Source organism: Eretmochelys imbricata, chromosome 5 (genome assembly GCF_965152235.1).
Source record: "Eretmochelys imbricata isolate rEreImb1 chromosome 5, rEreImb1.hap1, whole genome shotgun sequence".
NCBI lineage: Eukaryota > Metazoa > Chordata > Testudines > Cheloniidae > Eretmochelys > Eretmochelys imbricata.
In genome coordinates, this window is record NC_135576.1 from 41156665 (window position 1) to 41183721 (window position 27057).

At 36.8% G+C, this 27057-nt stretch overlaps 1 protein-coding gene across 1 annotated transcript in view; it reads right to left on the reverse strand.

Annotated features, from left to right (window-relative positions):
- Positions 1-854: 854 nt before the first annotated feature.
- SREK1IP1 (SREK1 interacting protein 1) overlaps positions 855-27057 on the reverse strand; it is a 33040-nt gene continuing 6837 nt past the window's right edge. The window contains exons 2-5 of the mRNA XM_077816926.1: positions 14850-14897; positions 11978-12118; positions 4587-4668; positions 855-3222 (exon numbers count right to left, since the gene is read on the reverse strand). Of these exons, the coding sequence (XP_077673052.1) occupies positions 3060-3222; positions 4587-4668; positions 11978-12118; positions 14850-14897 (434 nt within the window). The 3' untranslated portion in view covers positions 855-3059. The remainder of the gene's footprint in view (positions 3223-4586; positions 4669-11977; positions 12119-14849; positions 14898-27057) is intronic.

Genomic DNA, 27057 nt, shown 5'->3' on the forward strand with positions numbered 1-27057 from the left:
TGGTTGATGATACCCATTAATGTCTTCTGGCATAACATTACCCCATTTCATCTCATCCTTCCAATAGAGTTTAATACATTGACAATCTGAATGACTTATCTCAGACAAATAATAATGGGGGTCAGGGCAAGAAGGTGTGCACACCATTGGTATAGGGGAGAGGAAATGGGGCTCTACACAGAGCCACTGGCATGGGAGGAGAAGGGGGGACCCTGGTAATGCAGAAAAGGGTCACACAGAACCTTTTGTGTGTGTGTGTGGGGGGGGGGAGCAGAACACTGGACTCTGGTACAGGGAAGGATGGAATGCCCCCTCTTCATCCCTAGAGCCAGTGGCACAGGAGAAAGGGGGACACACAAAGAGCTTGTGGGGTGGAACGGAGGAATACAAGGAGTCCCTGATGCATGCAGTAAGCTTGGCCTCCACAAGCTACAAAGTGTGTGACCCCTACTCTATTAATCCACTGAGCCATTCAGTTTCCAAACTATCATCAAATTACATTTTTCTTCTTTGCAATAAATATATAAGACTCAGAGTTCACTCTAAAGGTTTGGTGTAAGGTACTGACCTCCCTCAAGTCCCAAATCAATGGTAATTAATGGCATTCAGCATATTGAAGGAGGGGCTCGATGCCTTGCAGGATGGAGCCTGAATACCTGCAATCGTCAGAAGTTAAAAAACCTTGAGGGCACAAAAATATTTTGACCATTGAATCTGTGAAGACTACATGACCTCACTTATGCCAATTAATTTTTAAATGTACTAAACAGTCTGGTAATAAATCAAGAAAATGGAAATGCATTGGGGTAGTGGCAAATAAACAGCAACTACAATTGTACAATAAATACATTACATTGTTTGCAGTTTTGTAAAAGGCCGGACAAAAGTCTAGGTAACATTTTATTAATCGCTTCTTGAATTCAAAATATTGTTTGTGCAAATTTGAAGGGTTAGAAGTCAAATAAGTATCTGCAAATCAGTTACATAAGGGAAGCACAATATCAATGTCACATATCTGCTTCCTAGTTATATTTTAAAAAAGCATTTCAGATATAAAGCACAATATAGGTTAAATCTTAAAATATTCTCTGCACTTCTCTTTAGTAATAAATTTCTTAAATGTTCCGCTCCTGGGTAAAAGGAGATTTAATTAATTTTTTTGCTCATAGGCCAGTTTTAAAGGCTCAAATATAAATTTTACATATGCCAATATCACAGTATGTTTAAAAAAGTGTCCTATTATGTCCAAAATAAAGGAAAAATGAACTACTTAGAAATATATTAACTAGGTATGGCCTTGTCTACATGGCACAGGCAATGCATGCTAGGGGGTGTGATTTCTAAAAGTGCTCTAAGGTGTTGTGCTCTGACTGGCCTGAGTAAAATCTGCTAGCACTGTCTAAAAGTGTCTAATTCAAGTTAACAGTCTTTCAAACAGGAAAAGGTTAACACAAACTAGGTACCTTTTAGAACATGGCAGAAGGATTTCCATGGGGCAGTTAGAGCATTGCACATTAGTGCGCTTTACAAATCACACCCCTGTGGCACGCTTTGCCATACTGGATAGATAAGCCCTATGTCTTGTTAAGGAGGTACAGCAGTAAGGTTCAGACTATGGCCCTAATTCTACTCACTTATACTGATTTTACACCAGTATAAATGGAATAATTCCTGACACACTGACTCTCTATACCTGCAATGGGCTTGAGGTAATTTGAAACAAGAAATATTACTGTTTAGGTTCCTGATCATCCAGCTATTATAGCCATTGGGGAATTTTGCCACGGACTTCAGTGGAGCAGGAGCTGGTCCTTAGACAACAGGGCACATGCTGTGTTACATAATAGAAGAAAATATTTTTGGTTTTATAAAGCCATTTACTGTTAAAGATAATGGTGAATGGGAGTTGAAATAATCAAGAGTATCCAAAGCGCCAGTCTTTGATTCCCCTTACCCCTTTTAAAAGAGGTGAGTAGGTAATCTTAACACAATAAATTGACACAGCACTGGGACATTACTGTAGAAAACACTGCTGGATTGTCACTTAATACGGATAACGGTATATGCCTTATACACATCTGCCTGAAACTAGTGGGTACGTACTCAGTTGAGCTCAGCAGTGCCTTTGCTGCTGCCATGGTACCACGGCTCTACTGCTATTTATACATGCGCTAGTTCCATGAGAGCTAATGTATGTGTACATGAGCAGGGGAATCTCTCCCATAGCTCATAGTGTAGACACAGCATTACATCTATCTATTTTACAAAGAAGAAAAGGAAACTAAAGAACGATAGGTGTTATGTTTGTCCATGTATAGATAGGGCCACTTTCTGAGTATGATGGAAAACAATCGCCATGTGTTTCAAAGTACATTACCAGATCAGTTTTAAGAGACTGTTCTTATTTGTAGCAAATATTTACTATTTCTTCCCCCACTCTGTCCCTTCAAAAAAACCCTCTCTTCTAGCTCAATGTCCTTATTTTTATTCACCAGTGTCTCTATTTATTGCTTTTAAGTGGTGGCTGATATGGAATTATGCCAAACATGTAGGTTTTTATTTTAATAAAAATCAAGGTTTTAGAAAACTTAAAATTAATAAAAATGTTTCAACAAATTTTGTTAAAAATTCCAGTGGAAAGTACATTTTAATTAGTTCAAATCTTTCCCTGCACATGTTAGCAATCTGAATATTCTGGTCATGCATGGGAGCTAGCAATCAAAAACTGACTAGAAATGAACTAACCACAAAACTTTAAACAACTAGTCTATTTTCTTGGTCCAACTTGCATAGAATGGAAATAGTGAAACACCATTAATGGCAAAAAACAACAACATGTAGATTTCCCCCTGCCACCCCGCAAATCTTTTGGTTTAATAACCTAAGTTGTGGATATTTGTAAATAAATGTACTTTTAAAATATATATATAATTTTTTTAACCTGACAGTATTGTAAAGCACATATAGGATAGATTTGAAAGGTAAGCAATCCTAATCTTTCAGGTTAATGAAAGCTGAATGCACTAACTCCTCAGTCGCTACTAGAAGAGTCTGAACTATCAGATGATGAACGTTTTTCTTTTTTTCCTCTTCTTTTTTTCTTTTTTGTGATGTTTTCCTTTCTTAGATTTACTCTTTTTCTCCTTTTTCCTTTCTTTTTTGTGGCATTTCTGTTTTTTTGGTTTTGGATCTTCTTCTTCAGTGACACTTGATGAAGATGATCTGTTAAAAAACCTCAAAATTAATACAGATTACATTACCAACCAGGGTATGTATATATTCACTTTATTTTTCTTTCTACACTGAATTTAATGCTGGAGACTGTATAAACACATGAATTCATGCTGTAGGTATAGAGGTTGTCCACACCAGCCTATAATGGGTAAGCCAACCATATCCATGCTCATCCAAACCTTGGCCTCTCTGATGAGGCTGCCTCACCAGGAAAGCAAGATTTGTGGTACTCCTTAATTAACAGTGTTCACAAACATGCGGGTTATATTTGGAAAGAGTTAGTGACTCCTGCTTGTAAATTAATCACTAATTGTACCTTAGTGGTTTAAATATTATTTTTATTTCTTTGCTCTGCCTATAGCATTTTCCAAACTATGGAATGGAGACATTTCAAGGTTGAAACTTTATTGATAGGCAAATGATCTTATATGTTTAGGTCTAAAGAAAATGGATTGAAAGCATGAAAACAAGGCACATAAGGAGATGAAAGCTTGATGAGAAAACCTACAGTAATAGTATCTAACTTAATAATACCTTCAAACAAATGGCTGTACTACCATTCCCCTTTCCACAATCCCTGCCAATTCAGAGAGCAGACGTTACCAGATGCAAAAGATATACCCATTTTGATTAAACTGAATGGTCTGTTTAATAAGAGATAAATCTGGTGTGACATTTAGAATATTTATGTAGTAACTTGGTTTTAAGTACAAAAATCTAACAATTTAAGGGGGGGGGGAATCCTCTTTAACTTACTTGAGAACAGCTCCATAAACTTCATTGCTACTACTTGTGAGAGTAAGGTACGCAGGATTTGGCTTCTTCGTAGTAATAGTCAAAGTGCACCAGGGAACTTCTAGTGCACACTACCAGGTTCCACAAGGACAGTTAGTGTGCAGAATTAACATAGCTACACCTTAATGCCCCAACTGACTTCAATGGGGGTACTCACAGTGCATAAAGTTAAGCTCATGCATAAATCTTTGTAGGAACAGAGTCTTAGTATGGTGATTGCTAGAATATCAAGCAAATAAATTATTAATTTAAATTCTCATTCTAAATAGTTTTATATTGTTGTTTAGAGTAAACAAGAGTCTTCTTTTAGCATTTTTAATTGCAATGTCTATCGCTTTTTAGCCACGTTCCTCATTTGTATGCAAAAGATTAGTAGTATGTTTAGTTTTATAGAGTAAAAATTCTGTATCAGACATTCAAATTTAGTATATGTGCTTTTGTAGAAGCAAAAATAAAAGGTTAACATGCATGGGATGTAACAATTTGGAAAGTATATTTTGGATTTTAAAATATAAAGAAAATTCTGTTTTAGGCTTAATTAGGTATTTGTAAGTTACCTTTTCCTTAATTTCTTTGATTTGGATTTTTCTTTGCTTGTTCTTTTTAGATTTTTCTTTTCCTCCTCCTCCTGACTTGTATCTGTGGATATAAAAATTGCATTTTATACAAAATATTTTTCCTTTTTAACTTCAAAATTAATTAAAAAACTCACTGAAATCAGTACTTTTTTTTATTGCTAATGTTTGTTTCAAGACCAAAACATTTTGTAACCAAGTGCTATTTTTCAGACTCATTTCAAATATTTTGCAGAGCATCCGCACTTTGGTTACACAACTCACATTGTAAAGAACCTGCATCTAAGTACCGAGAACAAAATTAGATATGTGAAACATGGTAAAAACTGCTACATTCACAAGAAGCTGCTCCTTGCATCTCTTCTTCCACAACAGTATATCTGTGTTTACATCCCCTTCAGGAGGTTTGTATGCTAATGTCCTTTTTAACTCTTTAGTAACAGTCAAGCCTCGTTTATCTGAAACTCAAAGACCTGAAAGGAGGTCCTATTTCCCACATGTATCGAATACAACAGACACTCCCTCTTGTTTATCTGAATAACTTTCATATCCCCCATCTCATTTACTATTTTTGTGTGTAGCCTAGACTGTATATGGACACTCTCACAAACAGCAATTGTTTATACCGAAGTAGGATTTATCCATGGCAGCTGTGGGATGATGGACATGCATGTCACTTTATTGTGGCTCATCAGCATATTACAGCAACCTAACTTGGTACTGATAAACCTGGATACTGTATAAGGCACATGTCACAAAAAATACTACCACATTTGTTGGCAATCTCACCAGAGGTACAAAGGTCTGAACAGGCATGGAGAATCAAATGTTTGTTGTTCTAGTCAGGTAGCTTGTCAAGGTAGCGACTGAAAACACTTGTGGGTAAACCTCCACTGTAGCTTCGCTCACTTTCCCTGTTCTGTTTAGTTTAAAACAGGGGTTCTCAAACTGGCGGTTAGAACCCCTCAAGGGGTTGCAAGGTTATTTCATGGGGGGTCACGAGCTGTCAGCCTCTACCCCAAACCCCGCTTTGCATCCAGCATTTATAATGGTGTTAAATATATTAAAAAGTGTTTTTAATTTATAAGGTGGGTCGCACTCAGAGGCTTGATATGTGAAAGGGGTCACCAGTACAAAAGTTTCAGAACCACTGGTTTAAAAAACTAAACAAAAAAGCAAACTTTGATTAAGGCAGTTCAGTTAGTATATTTCATTAGTACTAAATTATGTTAAAGTGTGTGTGGGAAACAACACATGGCAGAAAGGGATACAGTGACAGATAGAGCACTAGACTGTGACCTAGATGACCTAGGTTCAATTCCCAGCACTGCCGGTGACCGTGGGCAAATTACTTCTCTCTCTGTGCCTGAGTTTCTCCATCAAGCACTTTGAGATATTCAAATGGAACACACTAGATAAAGGAAAAGTGTCATTACTGAGAAAAAATGGCAGCCGGTGACAACTGCTGTTAATACCTTTAAAATTTCCTTGTGGAAGAATTATGCAAACTCATAAGAGAACGACGTGGCCTATGAAGAAGGTAGGACAGATAATGTGGCCATAGACCACATCAGTCCCCAAACAATGGAACACCACAACGGAAGAACCTTAAAACAAGAGTACTGTACTGATCTGCATCCTTCCAAAAAGGAACAAACACCCATAACAAACCCTGATTCCCTCCAACCAGGTTGTATCTAGTCCCACAGATCAGGAGAAAACTCCTAAAGGAGTCTGTAAACTGGGCCATTCTTTACTTCAAGGAAGGATATACAATCACCTCTGTTTGTCAAAGTAATGGAAAATAATCAAATAGAAACCTACTCCCCTTGGAAGGATAAAAATCAATATGTTTTTTTTTTAAATCAGATTTTTTTTAATTTAAATTCGATTTTTTTGATAAAATGCTTTTTGAGGAAAAAGCCTATCTAAAGATCATTTTAATTAAGATACATTATAGCTTAAAGATATCTCATCATGGAATAGGGATTATAAATTCTAATTCTATAGTATGAGACAATATATTCATATAATGTTTAAGAAAAGTTTTGTAAATGAGTTCCAATAAATCATGGATTAGGGACCTAATCTTATGGGGTTCCAGGGTCTTCTGTATAGCTTATTTAGGTTAATCTTTCTATCAACCCAATGGGACTCAGTGCTCAGTTTAGAAGATACTGTCAGAGATGCTTAGTTTTGCAGTTCTCAAACTGGATTTGTGTCTCCAGAGATAACATGCTTGTTAACAGCAAAAATGTTTTCAAATAAATAAATATATAAAGGTGAGAAACAGACCTCAACCCTATTGTCCCTCTGCAAATTTGTGTACACAGAGTCAATCCCTTACCTCTCTCTAAAAGTGCAAAGTTTCAAAAAGTTAAATGAATAGAAGATTGTTGAGGTGGAATAGATCTGGACAAGGAGAAGAAGTCTGGAGATAAATGTGAGAAGGGAAGGACAGGCAGTAGAAACAAGTGAAACAGTTTGAGCAGCATATTCCAGAAGTCTTGAGGTCTTTCTGAGTGTAGTCTTCATTGATTTGAGATCTACCATACCATTCTCTCACTAGAAAGGAAAACCTATAATGGCAGCAGGCCGTAAGAGAGACCCAGTTTGGGAATATTTGAATGAAGTTCCTCTACTTGTGGGTAACGCAGGCATGCGTGCAAAATGCAAACAGTGCAATGAAGAAATGTAAGGCCTGGTTGCCCGAATGAAACAACATCATGAGAAGTGTTCCTTCTCAGGAGGAAGCTGCGCTGAAGATGATGAAAGGAACATTCTGAACATACAGGATCTTCAGTGTCGTAATAATAATTAAATAACTGCATTGACTTATTTTGTTTAGGAGAATCCATCCTCAACATACAGGATTCTGAAGACTATCCACCTTCAAGATCACCGTCATTTTCTACAGTTTCAGAGTTATCTGCCAACGATCGTGTTTCAGTTACATCACGTATGTCACATAGCCACAGTATACTACCTGTAGCAAAAAGAAAAAAAAAAAATCTCCATCATCCAGAAGCAACCATAGATGAATTTGTAAGAAGAACCAGCAGATTACAAAAAGAGGTAATTGATTAAAACATTGCCCGGTTTGTTTATGCAACAAACTCTCCTTTCTGTATGATTGAGAACCCACACTTCATTAACATGGTTCAGTCATTAAGACCAGGATACAGTCCACCCAACAGAGCAGATGTCACAGGCAAACTGCTGGATAAAGTGTATGAAAGAGAAATTGAGCAGTTTGCAAAAGGTCTAGAGGGTAAAATTGTTAACCTGAGTCTTGATGAGTGGAGCAATGTCTACAATGATCCTGTTGTATGTGCTTGTGTGACAACAGAATAAGGGAATGTCTTCCTTGCAGAAACAATTGATACATCAGGAAATGCGCACACAGCAAAATACTTGCAAGAAGTAGCAATAAGAGCTATAACAAAAACAGTGAAAAAAATTCAAATGTCTAGTATGCAGTGTGGCCACAGACAATGCTGCAAATGTATCGAAGATGAGAAGAAATTATTTAGAAGAGAGTCCCAAGCTAACAACATACGGTTGCAGTACTCATTTGATGTACCTCCTAGCCAAAGACTTCAGTCTTCCAGAAATAAAAAGACTAATGTTAAAATTGCAAAATACTTCCGTAACAACCACGTTGCAGCAGCTGCTCTGAAAAAAGTGGGAGGAACCAAGCTAACTCTCCCACAAGACGTGCAATGGAACTCAGTATTGGACTGTTTTGAGCACTACATCAAGATCTGGCCTAATCTGATGACAGTTTGTGAACAAAATCGTGAAAAAATAGATGGCACTGTCACAGCCAAAGTTCTCAACATTGGGCTTAAGAGAAATGCTGAACACATGCTGAGTACCCTGAAGCCTATTTCTGTAGTCTTGAACAAAATGCAGGGAAATAGCTGTTTTATTGCTGATGCTGTTGAAATTTGGAAGGAACTGAGTGAGATCTTAAAAAGAGAAATATGCAATGACAGAGTTAAATTACAAGCATTAAAAAAAACGAATGGGACAAGCATATCTCCAGCTCATTTTCTTGCAAATATTCTCAATACTTGATACCAGGGTCAAACCTGAACTGTTGAAGAAGAGGAGTTGGCTATGACATGGACATCCAGCAATCATCCCTTCATAATGCCAACTATAATAAACTTCAGAGCTCAGGGTGAATCATTCAAGAAATATGTTTGCTGATGATGTTTTAAAGAAAGTCACACCAGTGAACTGGTGGAAGTTACTTCAGCACTTGGATTCAGAGACTGTTAAAGTGATAATCTCACTTTTAACAGCGGTAGCTTCTTCTGCTGGTGAAGAAAGAGTATTTTCTTCCTTTGGATTAATTCATTCCAAATTGAGAAATCGTTTGGGACCTGAAAAAGCAGGAAAGCTTGGTTTTTCTTTTCCAGATTATGAACAAATAGGAAAATGAAGGTGAAGACGACCAAATTAGCTGCAGAAGTCAATATTTTAAGTTTCTCATGTTGACCTGGCTGACATAGTCGATTTAATTTTTGTGGTTTTTTAAAAATATTCAAAATATTTAAATATTCAAAAAAAATTTTAACTAAAATAGTTAACAAAAACAAATCTGATTTTAAAAAACTTGAATGTTTAACTAAATTCAAAAATTCATATGCTTGTTTTGTTAAAATATACATTTGCTGTTGAAGAAAAAAATCCAGAATACATAACGTTGTGGTTTTACTTAAATAAAACAATTCAAATGTCTGTCTGGTGAGGTTCTCCTCCTAATAAAGCATGACAAGAAAATCCTCCAAATATTAATGATTAACCTGTTGAATTGGAGATAGTTCTTGGCTTCTTCTCTCATTTGTTCTCTACCTGGAATCAAGTGTCCTCTCTGACGTTGGGCCTAGTTGCCAGACTTCAGGCAGAGATTTTATGTTCCTCTGTCTGGACAATCCTAACTTAACCTGTCTCCTTCTCACATTTCATTTGCTTCTTAAGTTAATTTAACCTTGAGTGAAGTGACATCTTGGGCAGTGGTTGCAGGGCTGCTTTATTTTCACAGACCCAGAGCAGTCTGTTAAACCCTTCATGTCTTAGGATGTATGTACCCCACACCTGACTATCACACAACCTATTTAAAAACAAAACAAAAAAAACTTTCCACAAAGGAAGGCATCCTTTTAAGGATACTTTAAGCCAGTGCTTCTTAAGCTGCCCACAGATCACCATGGATGCCATAGAAAGGTATCCTTCAAGCAGTAAGACTTTATCCTAGGAATTCAACCCATGCACTCCCAGGAGGGGAAGCCCTGCTGAGAGTTTACTTGGATCACTCATCTGAAGACCGATACTGGGGTAGGGGAGATGGGATTGAGGACGTGACATCATTCCATAACCATGAAGATATCATCACTAAAACAGGTGATAGTTGAGTTTCCAAACAAGCAACAACAAAATTGTATAAATGGAGAAAATACACATCTAGTTTTATGAGATATTAGTAACAAAGATATGTAAAACCTATAAATTCAAAATTCATAATATTAAGATTGCCAGTGTTTATTTTAAGTAATTCCATAAGATTAAAACCATGACACCAGATGTAAGGATGTATAATATCTGATTATAATACTTCCTTCAGTCTTTGAATTAGATTTTTCCCAGGAAACATCTACCTTTTAGTGCTGAATTTGTCCATCCAATTAAAATCATGTGTGACCATCATTCTTTTATGTCAAAATGACTTTTGACGTTTAGTGGAACAAGCAGCCTGAAGTGGGAGACGTTTAAAAAAACAGGAGAGAAAACATTTCCAAAAAACCTAGATGAGTTTTCAAAAATGCTGTATAGAGCACCTACAACTTAAGGAAGAACATCTATACTAGATAGGGATAACACACTATCCTCTAAATATCTACGTACAACTAACTGTTTCTCTCCAGGGCTACATTTACCCTTTTTTCCTAAATGAGTGGCCATTCAGAGCCATGGTTTCAGAAATCCCTAGGTCCACAAGTACACAGTTTTTCTGAACAACTTTGTTCCTATCCACAAGTTCAAAAGAAAGGCTTTTTGGGAAAGCAAATTCAGCAACTAATTTTACCAAAAGAGGTCCAAGCTTTTCTTTTGAAGTGTTCTAGCAATACAGAAGGCTATGTTGGAACACATCTCTCTACCTCGCCTTCCTAATGTCATCAAAATAACCACCTCACAGAGTATGTTTACACTGCGGTTAGAGGTGACTGTAGCACATGCAGAGACACCCAAGCTAGCTTTAATCTTGCTAGAGTGAATACCAATAGCAGTGAAGTCACAGCAGCAAGGATTTCAGCATGGGCTAGTGCTCCCAGTTCGTACCCAGAGTCCCAAGTGTGCTTGCACATCCCATGCTGACACCTGTGCTGCTGTGGCTTCACCGTACTAGTACTCACACTAGCTAGATTAAAGAGAGCTTGCGTATGTCTACACCTGCAGCACCGTGATTGCAGTGTAGACATGCACACAGATAGGGTTTTGATTAGGAAGTGGAGGAAGGGTCTAGAATGAGAGAGCAATAATAATGCAAATGAGTAAAAAATATTAAGAAAAGTGCATCAGGGTTGGTGTATCTAAAATACATGATCCGAGAATAACAAAGACTAACTGCAAAGTAACAGCAGAATATCATGCCCCAGCATTCCTAAATTGGGGGCTCATAGTATGCTAGAACAGACCCCATCCACCATCTGGGACCTTTTTGTAGGTTGAAACCTTAGCCCTCCTGCATCATCTTCTGATGAACTTGCGTACCTGTGGACTAACTAACCCCACCTGTTTTTGCTTCCTCTTTAGAGGCTGAGCCTCATTTCCCCAAGACAGAGAGCGAGCAATTATCCCTCCAAATGTTAACTGTCAAATCAAAACTATTAGCTGCATTCAAACAAAATAATGCTTACGAATTCAAGAGAAGAAACAGACTGAACAAAGAAAAGCATTTAAAGAGGCATCATTTACTTGGGGGAAGGAGAGAGAAAAAGAGAATCATTTCAGTTTTATGCAATAAACAAAGGATAACATCAATGAAATAATGTATATTACTTTCCCCGCATTTGCACATTCCCAAACTCACAATCTTTTAGATTTAAGAACCTAAATGTAGACACCCATGCTTGAATATCTTGGTCAAATGTTTTTAAGTCGAAGCTTTTCTAATTTTTCCACAAGGTGTCAGGGGGGCTCTCAAATCTCTTTAGCCTGGAGCCATCCCATAAAAGCAATTCTTTTAGGTCACTGGATAAGATAGAGTAAAAAGTGAACTCTAAAGGAGTTAAATGACAGCTACCAGAGTTTAAATAAGATAGTTTCCCAATTTAGGATTATGCTCTGTTATTTAAAAAACTTACTCTTTTTCTCTGGTAAGGCCTGCAGTTTCCCCAGCTCTTCTTCCTCACTGTCTTCACTGCTTGTACTGCTGACGTCTAAAACAATGTCTCTTTTGGGGTCCACCCGGAGAAAGTTTCTGCATTCAAATGTCAGATGACCAGCTGAATAAAAATCAAAAGAGTAAGCCACAAGCAGAAATACTTCAAATTATAAAATAATGTTAAAGAGTTACTGCTTTGTGCTGAGAAATATGCATTTTAGTATTACACAGATTTCATAAAAGGGATGGACTTTAATTTGGTTTGTCAGTGGAAAAATAAAGGAATATCACTTTGAAAAACTATTGCAAAGTTTGGGGCTGTGTACAGAGCAGAAATGTTTTTGTTTTAGGGAGAGAGAGTTCCAATTAGCATCTGGTGCCATTCCCATCAATTATCAATTTATTTTTAGAACCACTTCCCTCAAAGCTTTTGCATAGTCTTCTTCATTTTTTGTGAATGTGTCGCATACCCTTCCCTGAAGAACTGATTTGAAGGAAGGTGAAATGTTTTCCAAATTAAATTATTTTTTTAAAAAGAGTGACATGTGAGAGTCTACTCCCTTCCAGTGACAAATTATATCTGCAGTAACCAAAGGTTATCAACTAAAAATGTGTACGTATACTATGTCATTCTTTATTTTCTAAAACATATGTGCGTGTCTGAGTTTCTAGTGCTTTACAGACACATTAGAAAAAAGGAATTTGAAGCTAGCTTACACTGAACTTATACTGAAACATGGGGATTGAACCAGAAAGACAGATGTGAGGTGGAAGCGACAGCTTGCCATTTAAAAATAAATAAATCTCAATATATTCTTTCTATGATCAGCTCAAAATCAAAATTCCAGGATAATGGTGAAATGAACTGTCTTATGACCTTCTCCCAATTACTGTAATAAGCGATAAACATTTCTAGCTTAGAGATAATAAATAGACTAATTCCTTTTTAATACAGTCAATATTAGAAATGCTATTCATTAAAGAACGCTTTGCAGCAGCAGTTATCTGTAGCAATGTGTATTTTTAAAAAATGCGGAGCCAAAAATCCTAAATTTGTATCCAGACAACAGAAACTCCTAACCCATCTGAAATAATGGACCTGGGGAAAAATGTGAAAAAAGGGAGCTCCAAACCTATGATAACTTGTAAAGCTGTCAGCTGAAAACATAATTTAGCCCCATACAAAAGGGAAACCCTGCTGGAAGTCTCCACAGGAACCAGGCTAGTTACTGCTACAAACACAGCTTCTTCCCATCAAAGATAATCTTCTGAAGCCAAAGCAGTAGGGAACATTAAAACAGAATAGGTTACTTGGCTTTCCTAATTTCTTTCATATCCAGAAAGTTTACAACACTGCACTTATCAAACAATTAATTCTATACTAACATCTAATTGCCTTGAGAGGCGTTGACAAGTAAAGGAACGCAGTGTCAAAACTTGCTGGAAGAAAGTCTACCACCTCTCTCACCACGTAACCTTTTTCTAAATCAATTAAAAAATGGTTTGAAAGGTTTGTCAACAAAATGTTCATTAATAATTAAGGGAATAATTAATTACTTAAATAGTATCAAACATGTAATATGAGGATTTAGTATTAAAAACTATCTTTAAAAAATTATCTGGTTTATAGTGTAATTCTGTGCTAAGATTTAAGAGAATAATCACTGAGCTCCCCATGCAACACAACATACAATGGAAACGATAAAGAACAGCTACAGCACTTGCAAGGTAGTGTCTTATGGTAGTGTCCTCCAAACAGTGGGGCATGCAAAGGAACAGCTTTCTTGGGCAGGAAGGAGGGGAGGAAGAGCCACTGAATTGTTCTTTAGCGTCTCGGCTTTCAATAAAAAAAAAAAAAAAAAAAAAAAAAAAAGAAAGAGTGTATCTGGTATAGTGAAGAAAACATTCAAAACATGAAATGATTGTAACCAATGCAAAAATTCTTGTTTGAACTTGCAGAGAGCCTGATACAACAGTTCTGAGATGTAAACTGCTCATTCATCAAAATGAGCAGGTGGAGGGATAGCTTAGTGGTTTGAGCATTGGCCTGCTTAAACCCAGGATTGTGAGCTCAATCCTGGAGGGAACCATTTAGGGATCTGGGGCAAAAATTAGGGATTGGTCCTGCTCTGAGCAGGGGGTTGGACTAGATGACCTCCTGAGGTCCCTTCCAACCCTGATATTCTATGAACATGGGTGCCAACTCAGATACCAATGAGGATACTTTAAAATGTCAAATTTGTTAGCCATTTCACTTCTCATTGAAGCATGTAGGAAAGTAGTAATATCTTATTATTAGTGCCCTACCAAATTCAGGTTCGTTTTGATCAAGTTCACAGTCAGAGGGTTTTAAATTTAGTCAATTTCATGTTTTCAGATGTTTACATCTGAAATTTCACTGTGTTGTAACCCTGGAGGTCCCAACCCGAAAGGTACCCAGAGGTGGGTCTGTCCCCCCAACCCCTGAGCAGCCCTGTAGGTGAAGAGGAACTCCTGCCCCTCCCCAGCAGGGATTTGCAGCTAGAAGCCCCCAGCTGGGGCGCTCCCAGCAGCACAGGGGAGATCAGTTTTCACAGGGAAGGGATTATTTCACGGTCCATGACATATTTTTCATGGCCGTGAAATTGGTAGGGCCCTACTTATTATGAAGAGCTATACATGTGGGGATAGGGAGCCGACAAAAAAAAAAAAATTATAAATTATGATAGGCAGGCTTTTAACAACGAACTGCAGAGGTGGTGTGTTTGTGTGTGTGTGCGGGGACTGTTTCATTTTCCCGAAGAGATGGCTCAGCTTTCAAAAGTTTGAGAGAAACTGCACTCTGGGCATCTTTATATTGCCTTCATACTTACGATAGCCACACTTCTTGCATCCTGCCCTGATATTATCCTTATTTCCACCTGAAAACAAACAAACTTCCATTAATTTTGGGTGTTACTAATTAGAACTTAGTTTCTTTTTATCCTTTTTATTTGACTTGACACCGTGTTAAAGTACATACGCATTCTGCAGTGATTTATTCATTAGAGAATTCTATTAGAAAACCTAATATCTGGTCTATTGTCTGGCTATGCCAGAAGGACAGGAGATACTGGATGTGTTTTAATAAGGCTGCAACTTTATTCCTAAATGTCTGGGAGTACCTGGCAGATAAAAGTTTACAGTGCAGATAATTCTCTAATTATTTACATATACCCGGAGACAGCGCTCCCTCTTACCTATCCTGGTCCCCACCAATCCCACTGCCGGGACCTCTCACCCCCTCCCCAAATAAGGGGGGCTGACTCCCTGTCGTACCAGCCCCTAAACACCCGTTTCCACTCCTTTAAAGAATACCTCCTTTAAATCTTTTCTCAATCTATTTCATCTGATCACTGTATCCATTCCCTATGGAGTATCTGCACTGGACATCTGCCACAAGGAGGCACCAGCAATTAGCTTGGCTACCTTCCCCCATATCTAGCCGGGTCCCCAGAAATCTACTGATGCCTTCTTCAATACCAGCCAAAAACACATCAGCATCTAAGTCTGCAGGTCAATCCCATTCGCCTTGAATAACTCTTGCCCGATATGCTATGTAAGGATGAGAAATCACCAACTTCCTTATGCCATCTATGATTTTGGCCACCTCCCTCTTCTCAGACCTCCTACTCATGTCAACCCATGGAGGCTTCGCAGCTTCCTGCCACATGCTGTGTCACAACATATCCAACCAAATAGTTTTTACTCCTGGGAAAAGTTCCAGGATCTGGCCCAAGTCCCTCTGAGTTCTGAACATTAAGTCCAACCCTTTACACATTCCTAAATCATTTCCCCCGAGGTGAATGACAATTGTATCTGGTGCTTGCACACAGGCCACCACGCTACCAGAAGGGGCATCAGCTGCTCCCATAACATGCACCTCCTTGCACACTTTTTACTTATTTTGGTAACCAAAAGCATTGAGCCATAATGTAAAGGGGAACAGAATACAATAGTGTTACATCATCTCCAAAGTCACTTTTCTACAGTGTATCCTATCACAGTAATCCTGATAGTCTATGTTAAAACAATTAGTGCCAAGTACTTTTAAATAAATCCACTCTGAATTACTGGAATCATCTATTTTAATGATGTTTTGCATTTTATTTTTTTAGTTCTTTTCTTAAAGAATGGCAACAAATGAAAATCAGCCTACCATTAAAATGTGTTGATTACAACTACATATAGCCTTTAAACTAAATTTGGGGCTTCTCTTTGCTATCCAGGAGGACACACTATATCTATATATTTTTATTCAAGCAATTATATAGCTTAACTTACATTTAGAGTCTTAATTTTTACTTTTTTATTTTAGAAAATGGTGAATGATGCATGTCTTATTTACCAGATTTGTTCACTAATGATTTTTGTTAAGCTCTAGTTGGATAGATAATAAAATTCAACTAAGAATTTCTCAAAGCAGCATTTTTAATGAAATAAAACCACCTTAAATGTGCTGGATACATAGGGAAAAAAAAAGTTTATCATAATATCTTTTCCCTTTAAGGATACGTCTACACTGCAACTAAAAACCTGCAGCTGGCCTGTGCTCATTGGGCTCATGGGGCTTAAGGTAAAGGGCCGTTCAGTAATCAGTGTAGCCATTCAGGCGTGGGCTGGAGCTGGGCTCTGCGCTGGAGTGAGGGGGCAGGGTTTCAGAGCTCAAGCTCCAGCCTGAACCCAAATGTAATGAAACAGCCCTTTACCCCAAACCCTGTGAGCCTTAGTCAGCTGGCACGAGCCAGTTAGGGGTTTTAAATTTCAGTTTAGACATACCCTTAAACGAACAAATTTATTAAACAAAGAACGTATTAGCTATAGTTAGTGAATTTAACTGATTGTTTCTGGTCGCCATTTCCTTCAAGATTTTAGAACAAGTATATAAGTAAATGAAGCATCAGTTAGGTAAGCTTACCTCATACTACATGATAAAGGCCTAATCCTTACTTAGCGGATAACTGATTAGCAATTAGTGCATAAATAGATGCATAAGTAATATATGAGCAATATATATGAAGATTCTGTATGCCTGCATAACTGAGTATGGTTATGACCTCTGTATAATGTTTTGAGATAGGACAGTGTGAACAAAGGTTCCTGGCAATGAATCGTAACATCTGGACATTCTGTTATTGAGTTTTTGGTGTGTCTAGGGAAAATGAGGGAAGTTTCTGTCAGATAACTAGAATTGATAGTTTTGTTATTGTTAAAAATTTAGAAAAACATGTTATATAATTTAGTGTGTAATCTGGATTATCATACAGGGTAGTAAATATTACCAAATAGAAAAGGAGTGAATGGGCTAAAGAATGAGGAGTATTGATAAAAGGTGATATGTAATACTGTGTATAAAAGATCATATTGGAACCTGAGGTCTCTGTCTATCTGACAGACAATTCATTAGCCTGCTATCTTCCACCTGATCACTGAGGTGTGGCACTCTGTACCTGTGTGAATGAAGCCTGGACACTGGATTCAAGAACTCGGGGTTAGCAGCAGTCTCTCTGCTTTCCTTTGGTTTGTGAGTAAACCTGTGGGCCTTGCTGAATGGGATTCTGAAATATCACTAAATAGTAGAGATCATCCTCTTACATCTTGCTTTTTGTTTATAGATTGGAAGAGGAAAACAAGCTTTCCTGCTTTTCCAGCTCCCACTAGGTTTCTTAACTTTGAATGAAGTAGTCATTGAAGTAGTCAAGTTGAAAGAAACTGGAATGAAGAAAATACTCTCTCTGCAGTTACAGAAGAGGCTACTGCTGTCAAAAGCTGGTTTAGCACTTCAACAAAAACTGGTTCCAGGTGCTTAGCCAGTGACTTCCACCAGTTCAGAGCTTTGACTTTCTTTAATACTTTATCAGGAAACGTACTGATTAATAGTATTTCTTGTATTTAGCTTAAATGATTTTAATAGATTATAATAAATGTAGGCTTTAACATAGATTGTCAATTAAAAATTAATTTTCAACAGATATATTTTTTAAACTATATCTGTACGTAAATTAAAAAAGTCTGATTTAAATCCAAAATCCAATTGAAATAAAAAAAATTTAAGAAAACACAAAACAGATTTTCATTACAATCATTACAAATTATATAAAATTTGTCATGTGCACTCATGCATTAATTGTACATACGTATTTCCACAGAGACATACAAAATCTAAATTATGATTTCTAGACTGCGAGATAAACACAAACTAGGACTGTCAATTAATTGCAGTTAACTCACGTGATTAACTCAAAAAAATTAATTGCGATTAAAAAATTAATCGCCGTTTTAATCGCACTGTTAAACAATAGAATACCAATTGAAATGTATTACATATTTTGGATGTTTTCTACATTTTCAAATATATTGATTTCAATTACAACACAGAATACAAGTGTACAGTGCTCACTTTATATTATTTTTTATTACAAATATTTGTACTGTAAAAATTATAAAGAAATACTATTTTTCAATTCACCACATACAAGTACTGTAGTGCAATCTCTTTATCATGAAAGTGCAACTTACAAATGTAGTTTCTTTTGTTACATAACTGCACTCAAAAACAAAACAAAACTTTAGAGCCTACAAGTCCACTCAGTCCTACTTCTTGTTCAGCCAATTGCGAAGAGAAACAAATATGTTTACATTTATGGCAGATAATGCTGCCCACTTCTTATTTACAACGTCATCTGAAAGTGAGAACAGGTATGGTACCATTATAGCTGGCGTTGCAAGATATTTACATGCCAGATGTGCTAAAGATTCTTATGCCTCTTCATGCTATGGCCATCGTTCCAATGGACTGATGACGCTCGTTAAAGAATAATGTGTTAATTAAATTTGTGACTTAATTCCTTGGAGGAGAATTGTATGTCTCCTGTTGTTTTACCTACTTTCTGCCATCTATTTTATGTTATAGCAGTCTTGGTTGATGAACCCAGCACATATTGTTTGTTTTAAGGACATTTTCACGGCAAATTTGACAAAATGTAAAGAAGATACCAATGTGAAATTTCTAAAAAGATAGCTACAGCACTTGACCTAAAATTTAAGACTCTGAAGTGCCTTCCGAAATCTGAGAGGGATGAGGTGTGGAGCATGCTTTCAGAAGTCTTAAAAGAGTAACACTCCAATGCGGAAACTACAGAACCTGAAAAACCAAAAAAGAAAATCAACCTTCTGCTGGTGGCATCTGACTCAGATGATGAAAATGAACATGCATCATCAGCTTTGGATCGTTATTGAGCAGAACCTATCATCAGCATGGATGCATGTCCTCTGGAATAGTGGTTGAAGCATGAATATGAACATATGAATCTTTAGTGCATCTGGCATGTAATATCTTGCGATACGGATTACAACCATGCCATGTGAACTCCTGTTCTAATTTTCAGGTGACATTGTAAACAAGCCGGCAGCATTATCTCCTGCAAATGTAAACAAACTTGTTTGCCTGAGCTATTGGCTGAACAAGAAGTAGGACTGAGTGGATTTGTAGGCTCTAAAGTTTTACATTGTTTTATTTTTGAGTGCAGTTTTTTTTTGTGCATAATTCTACATTTGTAAGTTCAACTTTCATGATAAAGAGACTGCACTACAGTACTAGTATTAGGTGAACTGAAAAATACAATTTCTTTTGTTTTTTACAGTGCAAATATTTGTAATCGAATATAAAGTGAGCACTGTACACTTTGTATTATGTGTTATAAATTGAAATCAATATATTTGAAAATGTAGAAAACATCCCAAAATATTTAAATAAATGGTATTCTATTATTAACAGCGCAACAAATTGCGATTAATTTTTTTTTAATCACTTGACAGCCCTAACACAAACTGTAAAAAAGTAAGTAGTCAGTAAATCAATACCTTAGCAACAGCTAGCCCTACAAATAAATTTTAAAATAACTTTGGAAGATTAAAGCAGAGTATTACCTGTTGAATTGTGTATTACTATATCCATAATATATCTCCTTATGTTATTATAACTTGTTAAGGTGCTACTAACTACATCAGGGGTGGAGGCAAGAATCCTCCACAACACCATCTTATGGAATTAACAAGTAATCCTTTTTAATGAATATATTTGAGAAAATTAAAATTACTTCCCCCAAGCTAAAAGAATATGGTGAGAACTAGTTTAAGAAAATTTAAATTAACTTCCCATTCTCCCGATAGTTCATACATTTGTTTAACTACAATACTTATGTGTGAAAATTCACCTTTTGCATTCCAATAAACAAACTTAACTCTGTCCCACAGATGTACTTATGAATTCTTTCAACATACTCATATATTAATGATGTATATGCTAAAGAAGACTTTATTATTTGAATCTGTAAGATGAATTTTTACACATCAGTATTGTATTAAATTATGAACTATCGGGGGAATAGAATATTTAAAGTTACATCAAATAGTTGTGACCATCCACACCCACTGAGAAACGACAAACTACTTTCAATCCACTCTGGGTCTCATCAGGAGGACAAGAGAAGTAAGGGAGAGAAGAAGTAGAGTGGTGCAAGAAGAACTTGTAGGTGTAAGAATTGGAGGGAGAAAAATGCAGAGAATGAAGATGGGGGAAGACTAGGAGAAAAGATCTATTGGGGCTGGAGATGAGAAAAGAGGGCAGATTTTGGGGAACAGGGATAGGAACCTTTTATGATACATCTACACTGCAATTAGACACCCGCGGCAGGCCCATGCCAGGCTCGTGGGGCTCCGACTGAAGGGCTGTTTTTACTACCATGTAGCCTTGCGGGCTCAGGCTGGAGCCCAAGCTCTGGGACCCTGAGAGTTGGGAAGGTCCCAGAAGTCTACTTTGCAATTAAACAGCCCTGAAGCCCCAACCCAGAGAGCCCAAGTCAGCTGGCACAGGCCAGCTGTGGACTTTTCATTGCAGTGTAGACATACCTTTATATTCATATCAGTTCAATGCTAGGATTAAATGGGTTCTGAAACAGTGGTGATGAGGAGCAGAGGGGCAAACAACAAAAACACCGAAAGTGAAGAATGGAGTATACAGACAGAAGGAGAAAAAAAAATTAATTAAAAAAAAAAAAAAAGCCCTTATAGTTAAGATTGCCTCAGGACATACTCCACCCACCTAAATTCTTCAAAGCATGAAAAGAGGAGTGGGGAGTAGAAAGAAAAAAAGTCTCTGGCATTCCTTCCCACTTTCACACTCACCTATGGTGTTGTTGAAAACACTCTTCAGTGTGTCCTGAACCACCATCTCTAATAAATATATTACTTATGTCTTACTTATACCATATGTCGGCACATGGGTTCCACTACAGCAATCAGTTCATAGGGGTTTAGGAGTCTGCTACTGGCTTTCAGCTAATGGACCTACGGACAGATTTTTAAAGGTAGTTTGATATCTATGCAAGTTAGATGCCTAATTACCTTTAAAAATCTGGTCTCTACTCCTTTAGTTCAAGCAAATAATGGCTCCAGATTGAGGATCCAGCCTTCTGGGATTCAGTCCTTATGAACAATTCAACTAGGAATGTTGTATCAAAATAAAAGCTGTGTTATCTGTTAGCATGGGTTACACATTCCCCCTGGCCAGGAAAGCTCAACCTAAGCATTAAAGATGCATAATAATTCCAGTTTTCATACACATCTGCATGGACTGAACATAGAATCTCAGAATCTAAAAGCATAAAAAAACCTCTACTGCTCGAACTAAAAGAGACTAGGTCCCTTAGTTCACAGACAATACACAACTCATAAACCTCTATATATGGAGACATGGTTAGCATGGGTTACATTGAGTCTTCTCTCCAGAGAACTTATGCCAACTTCAGAAGTACAACATTCTGTTATCATAACTTATACAGTTGTCAGTTACACTACTGAACCTTCACACTTCCTCCCAGCATAACACCAGCTTATACAGCAGGACTTCACCTACACCGACGCAGGTTGCAGTGTGAAAGCGGCTTTGGCGGCATCTCCTGACGACAAAGCTAACACCACTTGCGGGGCTGGAAGCATTTTGTCAGCAAAAGTGCAGACAAAATATTGACAGAGAGCGTTCATACACACTGACTTTTAGTGACAAGGCTGTGTCGACACAGCCTTGTCGCAAAAGCTGCGTAGCGTAGACAAGCCCTCAGTATTTTCATGAGGTAACTGAACTGACATATTTCAGAGTGGTGGCCATGTTAGTCTGTATCAGCAAAAACAACAAGGAGTCCTTGCGGCACCTTAGAGACTAACAAATTTATTTGGGCATAAGCTTTTGCGGGCTAAAACTCACTTCTCACTGCAACTTGCGTCGGCAAAACTTTTGTCTTTCGCGGGGTGGGGGGGCTTTTTTAAGTACCCATGAAAGACGAAAGTTTTGTCGGCAACGTTGCAGTGTAGACAAGCCCTGAGAGATATCCTGTCCAATATCTGGAGTGTACTAGCTGAACAACTCCTTCCACAGGAAGGTGGTCATATTTTCTAAGAAAAAAAACTAAACATGTACCATTTGTTCCCAAGCTTTCCTCCTAACACCGCTCCCTCACCCCATTATAATGGCACCACTTTGTTTTTTCAGGATTTCTATTTTAACAGGGGCAATTCAATTCTGACTCAAAACAGTTTTTAGAGGATTAATTTGACATTGAATTGACATAGGGCACCATAATGATACTTCTGCAGATTTAAAGTCCTATTATGTTAGGGAATAGGCCTACAAAGCTGTTACTAACACAAGAATTATTGGCACAATAAAGAATCCATAAGAACAATTACACTGGCTCTAAAGAAGCTGTTGCATCACAAATCCCTTCTTACAGATTTGGTAGATATCTATGTTAAGTTAAACCACAATGGACACTGAACATCTCTGGGGACTAGAAACAGAAACAGGTTTGGAAGAATCAGATTTTATTGGTCAACATCAATTTCATTATACACAAGCTGATGAAAAATATTTCCATTTATAACAGCTGAAATTTGCAGACAGGCAAAGAAAAATGCTGCCTGACAGCTTACTAGAATTTGATTTAAGGCTATTTACTTTGTATATTTTGGCAAGTGATGTTGACAATTTGTGTTTTTACAGTTATAAAACTTTAACTTTCTGAATCTCAATGCCTACTGTTATTAAAAAAATGGTCTGATCCCCATAATTTCCCACCACTTTAAAATTTAAGTCAATGAAAACAGAAAAATTGCTTTAAAAAACCCACGAAACATCAATACCTGTAGAAACTATTTTAAAAAAATTCAAAATTCTGCCAAAGCTAGAGATATAGAACCTTTCAGTTCTAAGGATGCCACTTCACTAGTGAAGTGGTTCAATTCTGAATGACATTAATTACTGTTTGTGGTTTCTATTCAGCTCCGACTGAACAGGTGCCTAGTGTAAAAAAAAAAACAGCGGATGAAAATTTCCATTCAATTTGCATAATTTATTAAATGCAACCTCAAAAAGTATGTCTAACACATTTTCCACTGACACCAACTGAAGTCATACATATTGATCAAAGCCAGGGCATAGGCCAAAACCGATTCTACCCAAACTGATTATATCTCAAGAATATAAAGATGATGCCCGCTGGTTGAATTTGGCATTGCACTTAGGTTTTTTTATTCAAGTATATCCCATTAGAGGGACTGAAAATAGAGAAACAGTACTTCATTAAGTAATTTGTTTATTAATTCCAGGTTCCTTTCAGTCTAAGGTCTATGTGCTTTCTCTATGTGAGTACAACATAATGAGGTTTGATATTTAGACTTGAAAAGATATTTAGTCATCAAAAAAAGAGAAAAAATACAAAATCCGTCCAATAATATATTCATTTGAGCAGTATTCATTGTTTGTACTGTAACCTGCAGATATTCTAGTTTATAGACAAAAATAGACAATAAACTACACATTGTACCAAGAACAATACTATTACTAACTAATTCTGTCAAGGACCATTGAGACAATCTCTGAATTGAGAAATTAGTTTATAAACAATGTTCAAAAATGCTACTGAAATGATCTTAACTCTTTTGTTGGATACTTAATGTGAGCATGTTTTCTTATATAAAAACAGATCTGAAATTTTATTAGATATAATTGGTACAAAAAGCTTGTCAGCTTTATTAGAGAATCTCTCCTTTCCTCTTAACAAATCAGAAGAGAATTTTTATGCGCTCCTCTAAAACACACTTGAGACAAAATAATACCAAAGTTACAGAAACTCAAAATAAAAATGCTTTCCTACCTGCTTTTCCTTCCTCCTACAGAGTTTTCACTGGAAAGTCTAAAAAAAGTTCTAGAAGAGAATTGTTAAGAAGATGGAATTTGGATCCAAGGAGAGAAATACACAAACTAAACCAGGAGCAACAAATAAAAAAGGGAAATAGCCCTAATTAAAAGCAAATTTTTACTCCATATACCAGGTTTTGAGTTCTGTACCTGCTTACCCATGGGATTTCCCTAAGCTATCAAGTGATTAAAATAATTCATCGCAATGTTAAACAATAACAGAATACCATTTATTTAAATATTTTTGGATGTTTTCTACATTTTCAAATATACTGATTTCAATTATAACACATAATACAAAGTGTACAGTGCTCACTTTATATTTGATTACAAATATGTGCACTGTAAAAAACAAAAGAAATTGTATTTTTCAGTTCACCTAATACTAGTACTGTAGTGCAATCTCTTTAAATTGAACTTACAAATGCAGAATTATGTACAAAAAAACCCCAAAACTGCACGCAAAAATAAAACAATGTAAAACTTTAGAGCCTACAAATCCACTCAGTCCTACTTCTTGTTCAGCAAACAGCTCAGACAAACAAGTTTGTTTACATTTGCAGGAGATAATGCTGCCGGCTTGTTTACAATGTCACCTGAAAATGAGAACAGGAGTTCACAGGGCACGGTCGTAATCCGTGTAGCAAGATATTTACGTGCCAGATGCTCTAAAGATTCATATGTCCCTTCATGCTTCGACCATCATTCCAGAGGACATGCATCCATGCTGTTGATGGGTTCTGCTCGATAACGATCCATAGCAGTGCGGACCAATGCATGTTCATTTTCATCATCTGAGTCAGATGCCACCAGCAGAAGGTTGATTTTCTTTTTTGGTTGTTCGGGTTCTGTAGTTTCCGCATTGGAGTGTTGCTCTTTTAAGACTTCTGAAAGCATGCTCCTCACCTCATCCCTCTCAGATTTTGGAAGGCACTTTAGAGTCTTAAATTTTAGGTCAAGTGCTGTAGCTATCTTTAGAAATTTCACATTGCTACCTTCTTTGCGTTTTGTCAAATCTGCAGTGAAAGTGTTCTTAAAACTAACAACATGTGCTGGGTCATCATCCGAGACTGCTATAACATGAAATATATGGCAGAATGCAGGTAAAATAGAGCAGGAGACATACAATTCTCCCCCAAGGAGTTCAGTCACAAATGTAATTAACAGATTTTTTTAACGAGCACCTTCAGCATGGAAGTATGTCCTCTGGAAAGGTGGCTGAAGCATGAAGGGGGCATACAAATGGTTAGCATACCTGGCACGTAAATACCTTGCAATGCCAGCTACAAAAGTGCCATGTGAAAGCCTGTTTTCCCTTTCAGGTGACATTGTAAATAAGAAGCAGGCAGCATTATCCCCTATAAACGTAAACTAACTTGTTTGTCGTAGTGATTGGCTGAACAAGAAGTAGGACTGAGTGGATTGTAGACTCGGAAGTTTTTCATTGTTTTGTTTTTGAGTGCAGTTATGTAAAAACAACAACAACAAAAATCTACATTTGTAAGCTATATTCTCATGATAAACAGATTGCATTACAGTACTTGTATGAGGTGAATTGAAAAATAGTATTTCTTTTGTTTATCATTTTTACAGAGCAAATATTTGTAATAGAAAAAATAATAAAAAGTGAGCTCTGTACACTTTGTTGTAATTGAAATCAATATATTTGAAAATATAGAAAAACATCCAAAATACGTAATAAATTTAAATTGGTATTCTATTAACAGTGAGATTAATACTATGATAATTTTTTTTAATCGCGATTAATTTTTTTGAGTTAATCACGTACATTAACTGCAATTAATCGACAGCCCTACTTTTAATATTTTGTTTTTGATATCTTAATTTAGTAACTCAGAAATAGTTTCATTAGTGGTACTACAGTAGAATATGCTATATCCTTTGTAAAGCAATAAGCTAGGATGTAAAAAAATTAAAGAGGGTAGAAACAAGCACACTTCAGGTAAAGTCAGAAATCAGACACTGAGAATTCTTCCTACGATAGGATATTCTGTACAAAAAAATCTGAAGAATTTAGCCTTCTGAAAGTGATGTTAAAGTTGCATAATAATTTAATTTGTGTATTTTTCTGATTCTTTTGTTGTGGCTTCTTAATTGAGTTGAAAATCCACCAGAAGAGATTCAAGGCTCTTTATTAATAACAGAATACTTCTGCAGACTTAAGTTGCAATTACATATACAAAATTCTTGACATTAAAAACCAACCCCTCCCGCATTTTATTATTATATATCACTAATATTACCCTAGTGTCTAGGAGCCCTAGTCATGGACCAGGACTTCACCGTATTAGGTGCTTTTCAAATACAGAACAGAAAGATAGTCCCTTTGTCCGAAGGATCTTACAGTAAACAAGCCGACAGCCCGTTTCTTCTTTGCTTACGCTGACATGACATGACTTCATTATGGAGCAGCTGCTGGCACTTCATAGTTAAGGTTGCAACTGTAAACTGATTCTCCCCCTTAAACTCTCCTCCTACTTCCCCCCCCCCCATGGAAAAATAAATAGTGGCCTCAAAATTGGTACATGAGGTTTGAGGCTGAATTAGATCCTTTAACTAATTCTAAGTTAACAGGACAACAGATTAATGATATTACATCATAAAAATAATAAAATAAAAATAACCAGATTTTAAATGGGAACTTCAAAATAGTACATCAGCTCCTATCAAGCTATCTTTGGCTTGCGGGAATGCTCATTGTCTTCAGAAAGCTCTGCAGAACACCAAGGACCCATCAAACCCACATGTAAGAGTTCTAGAAAGCT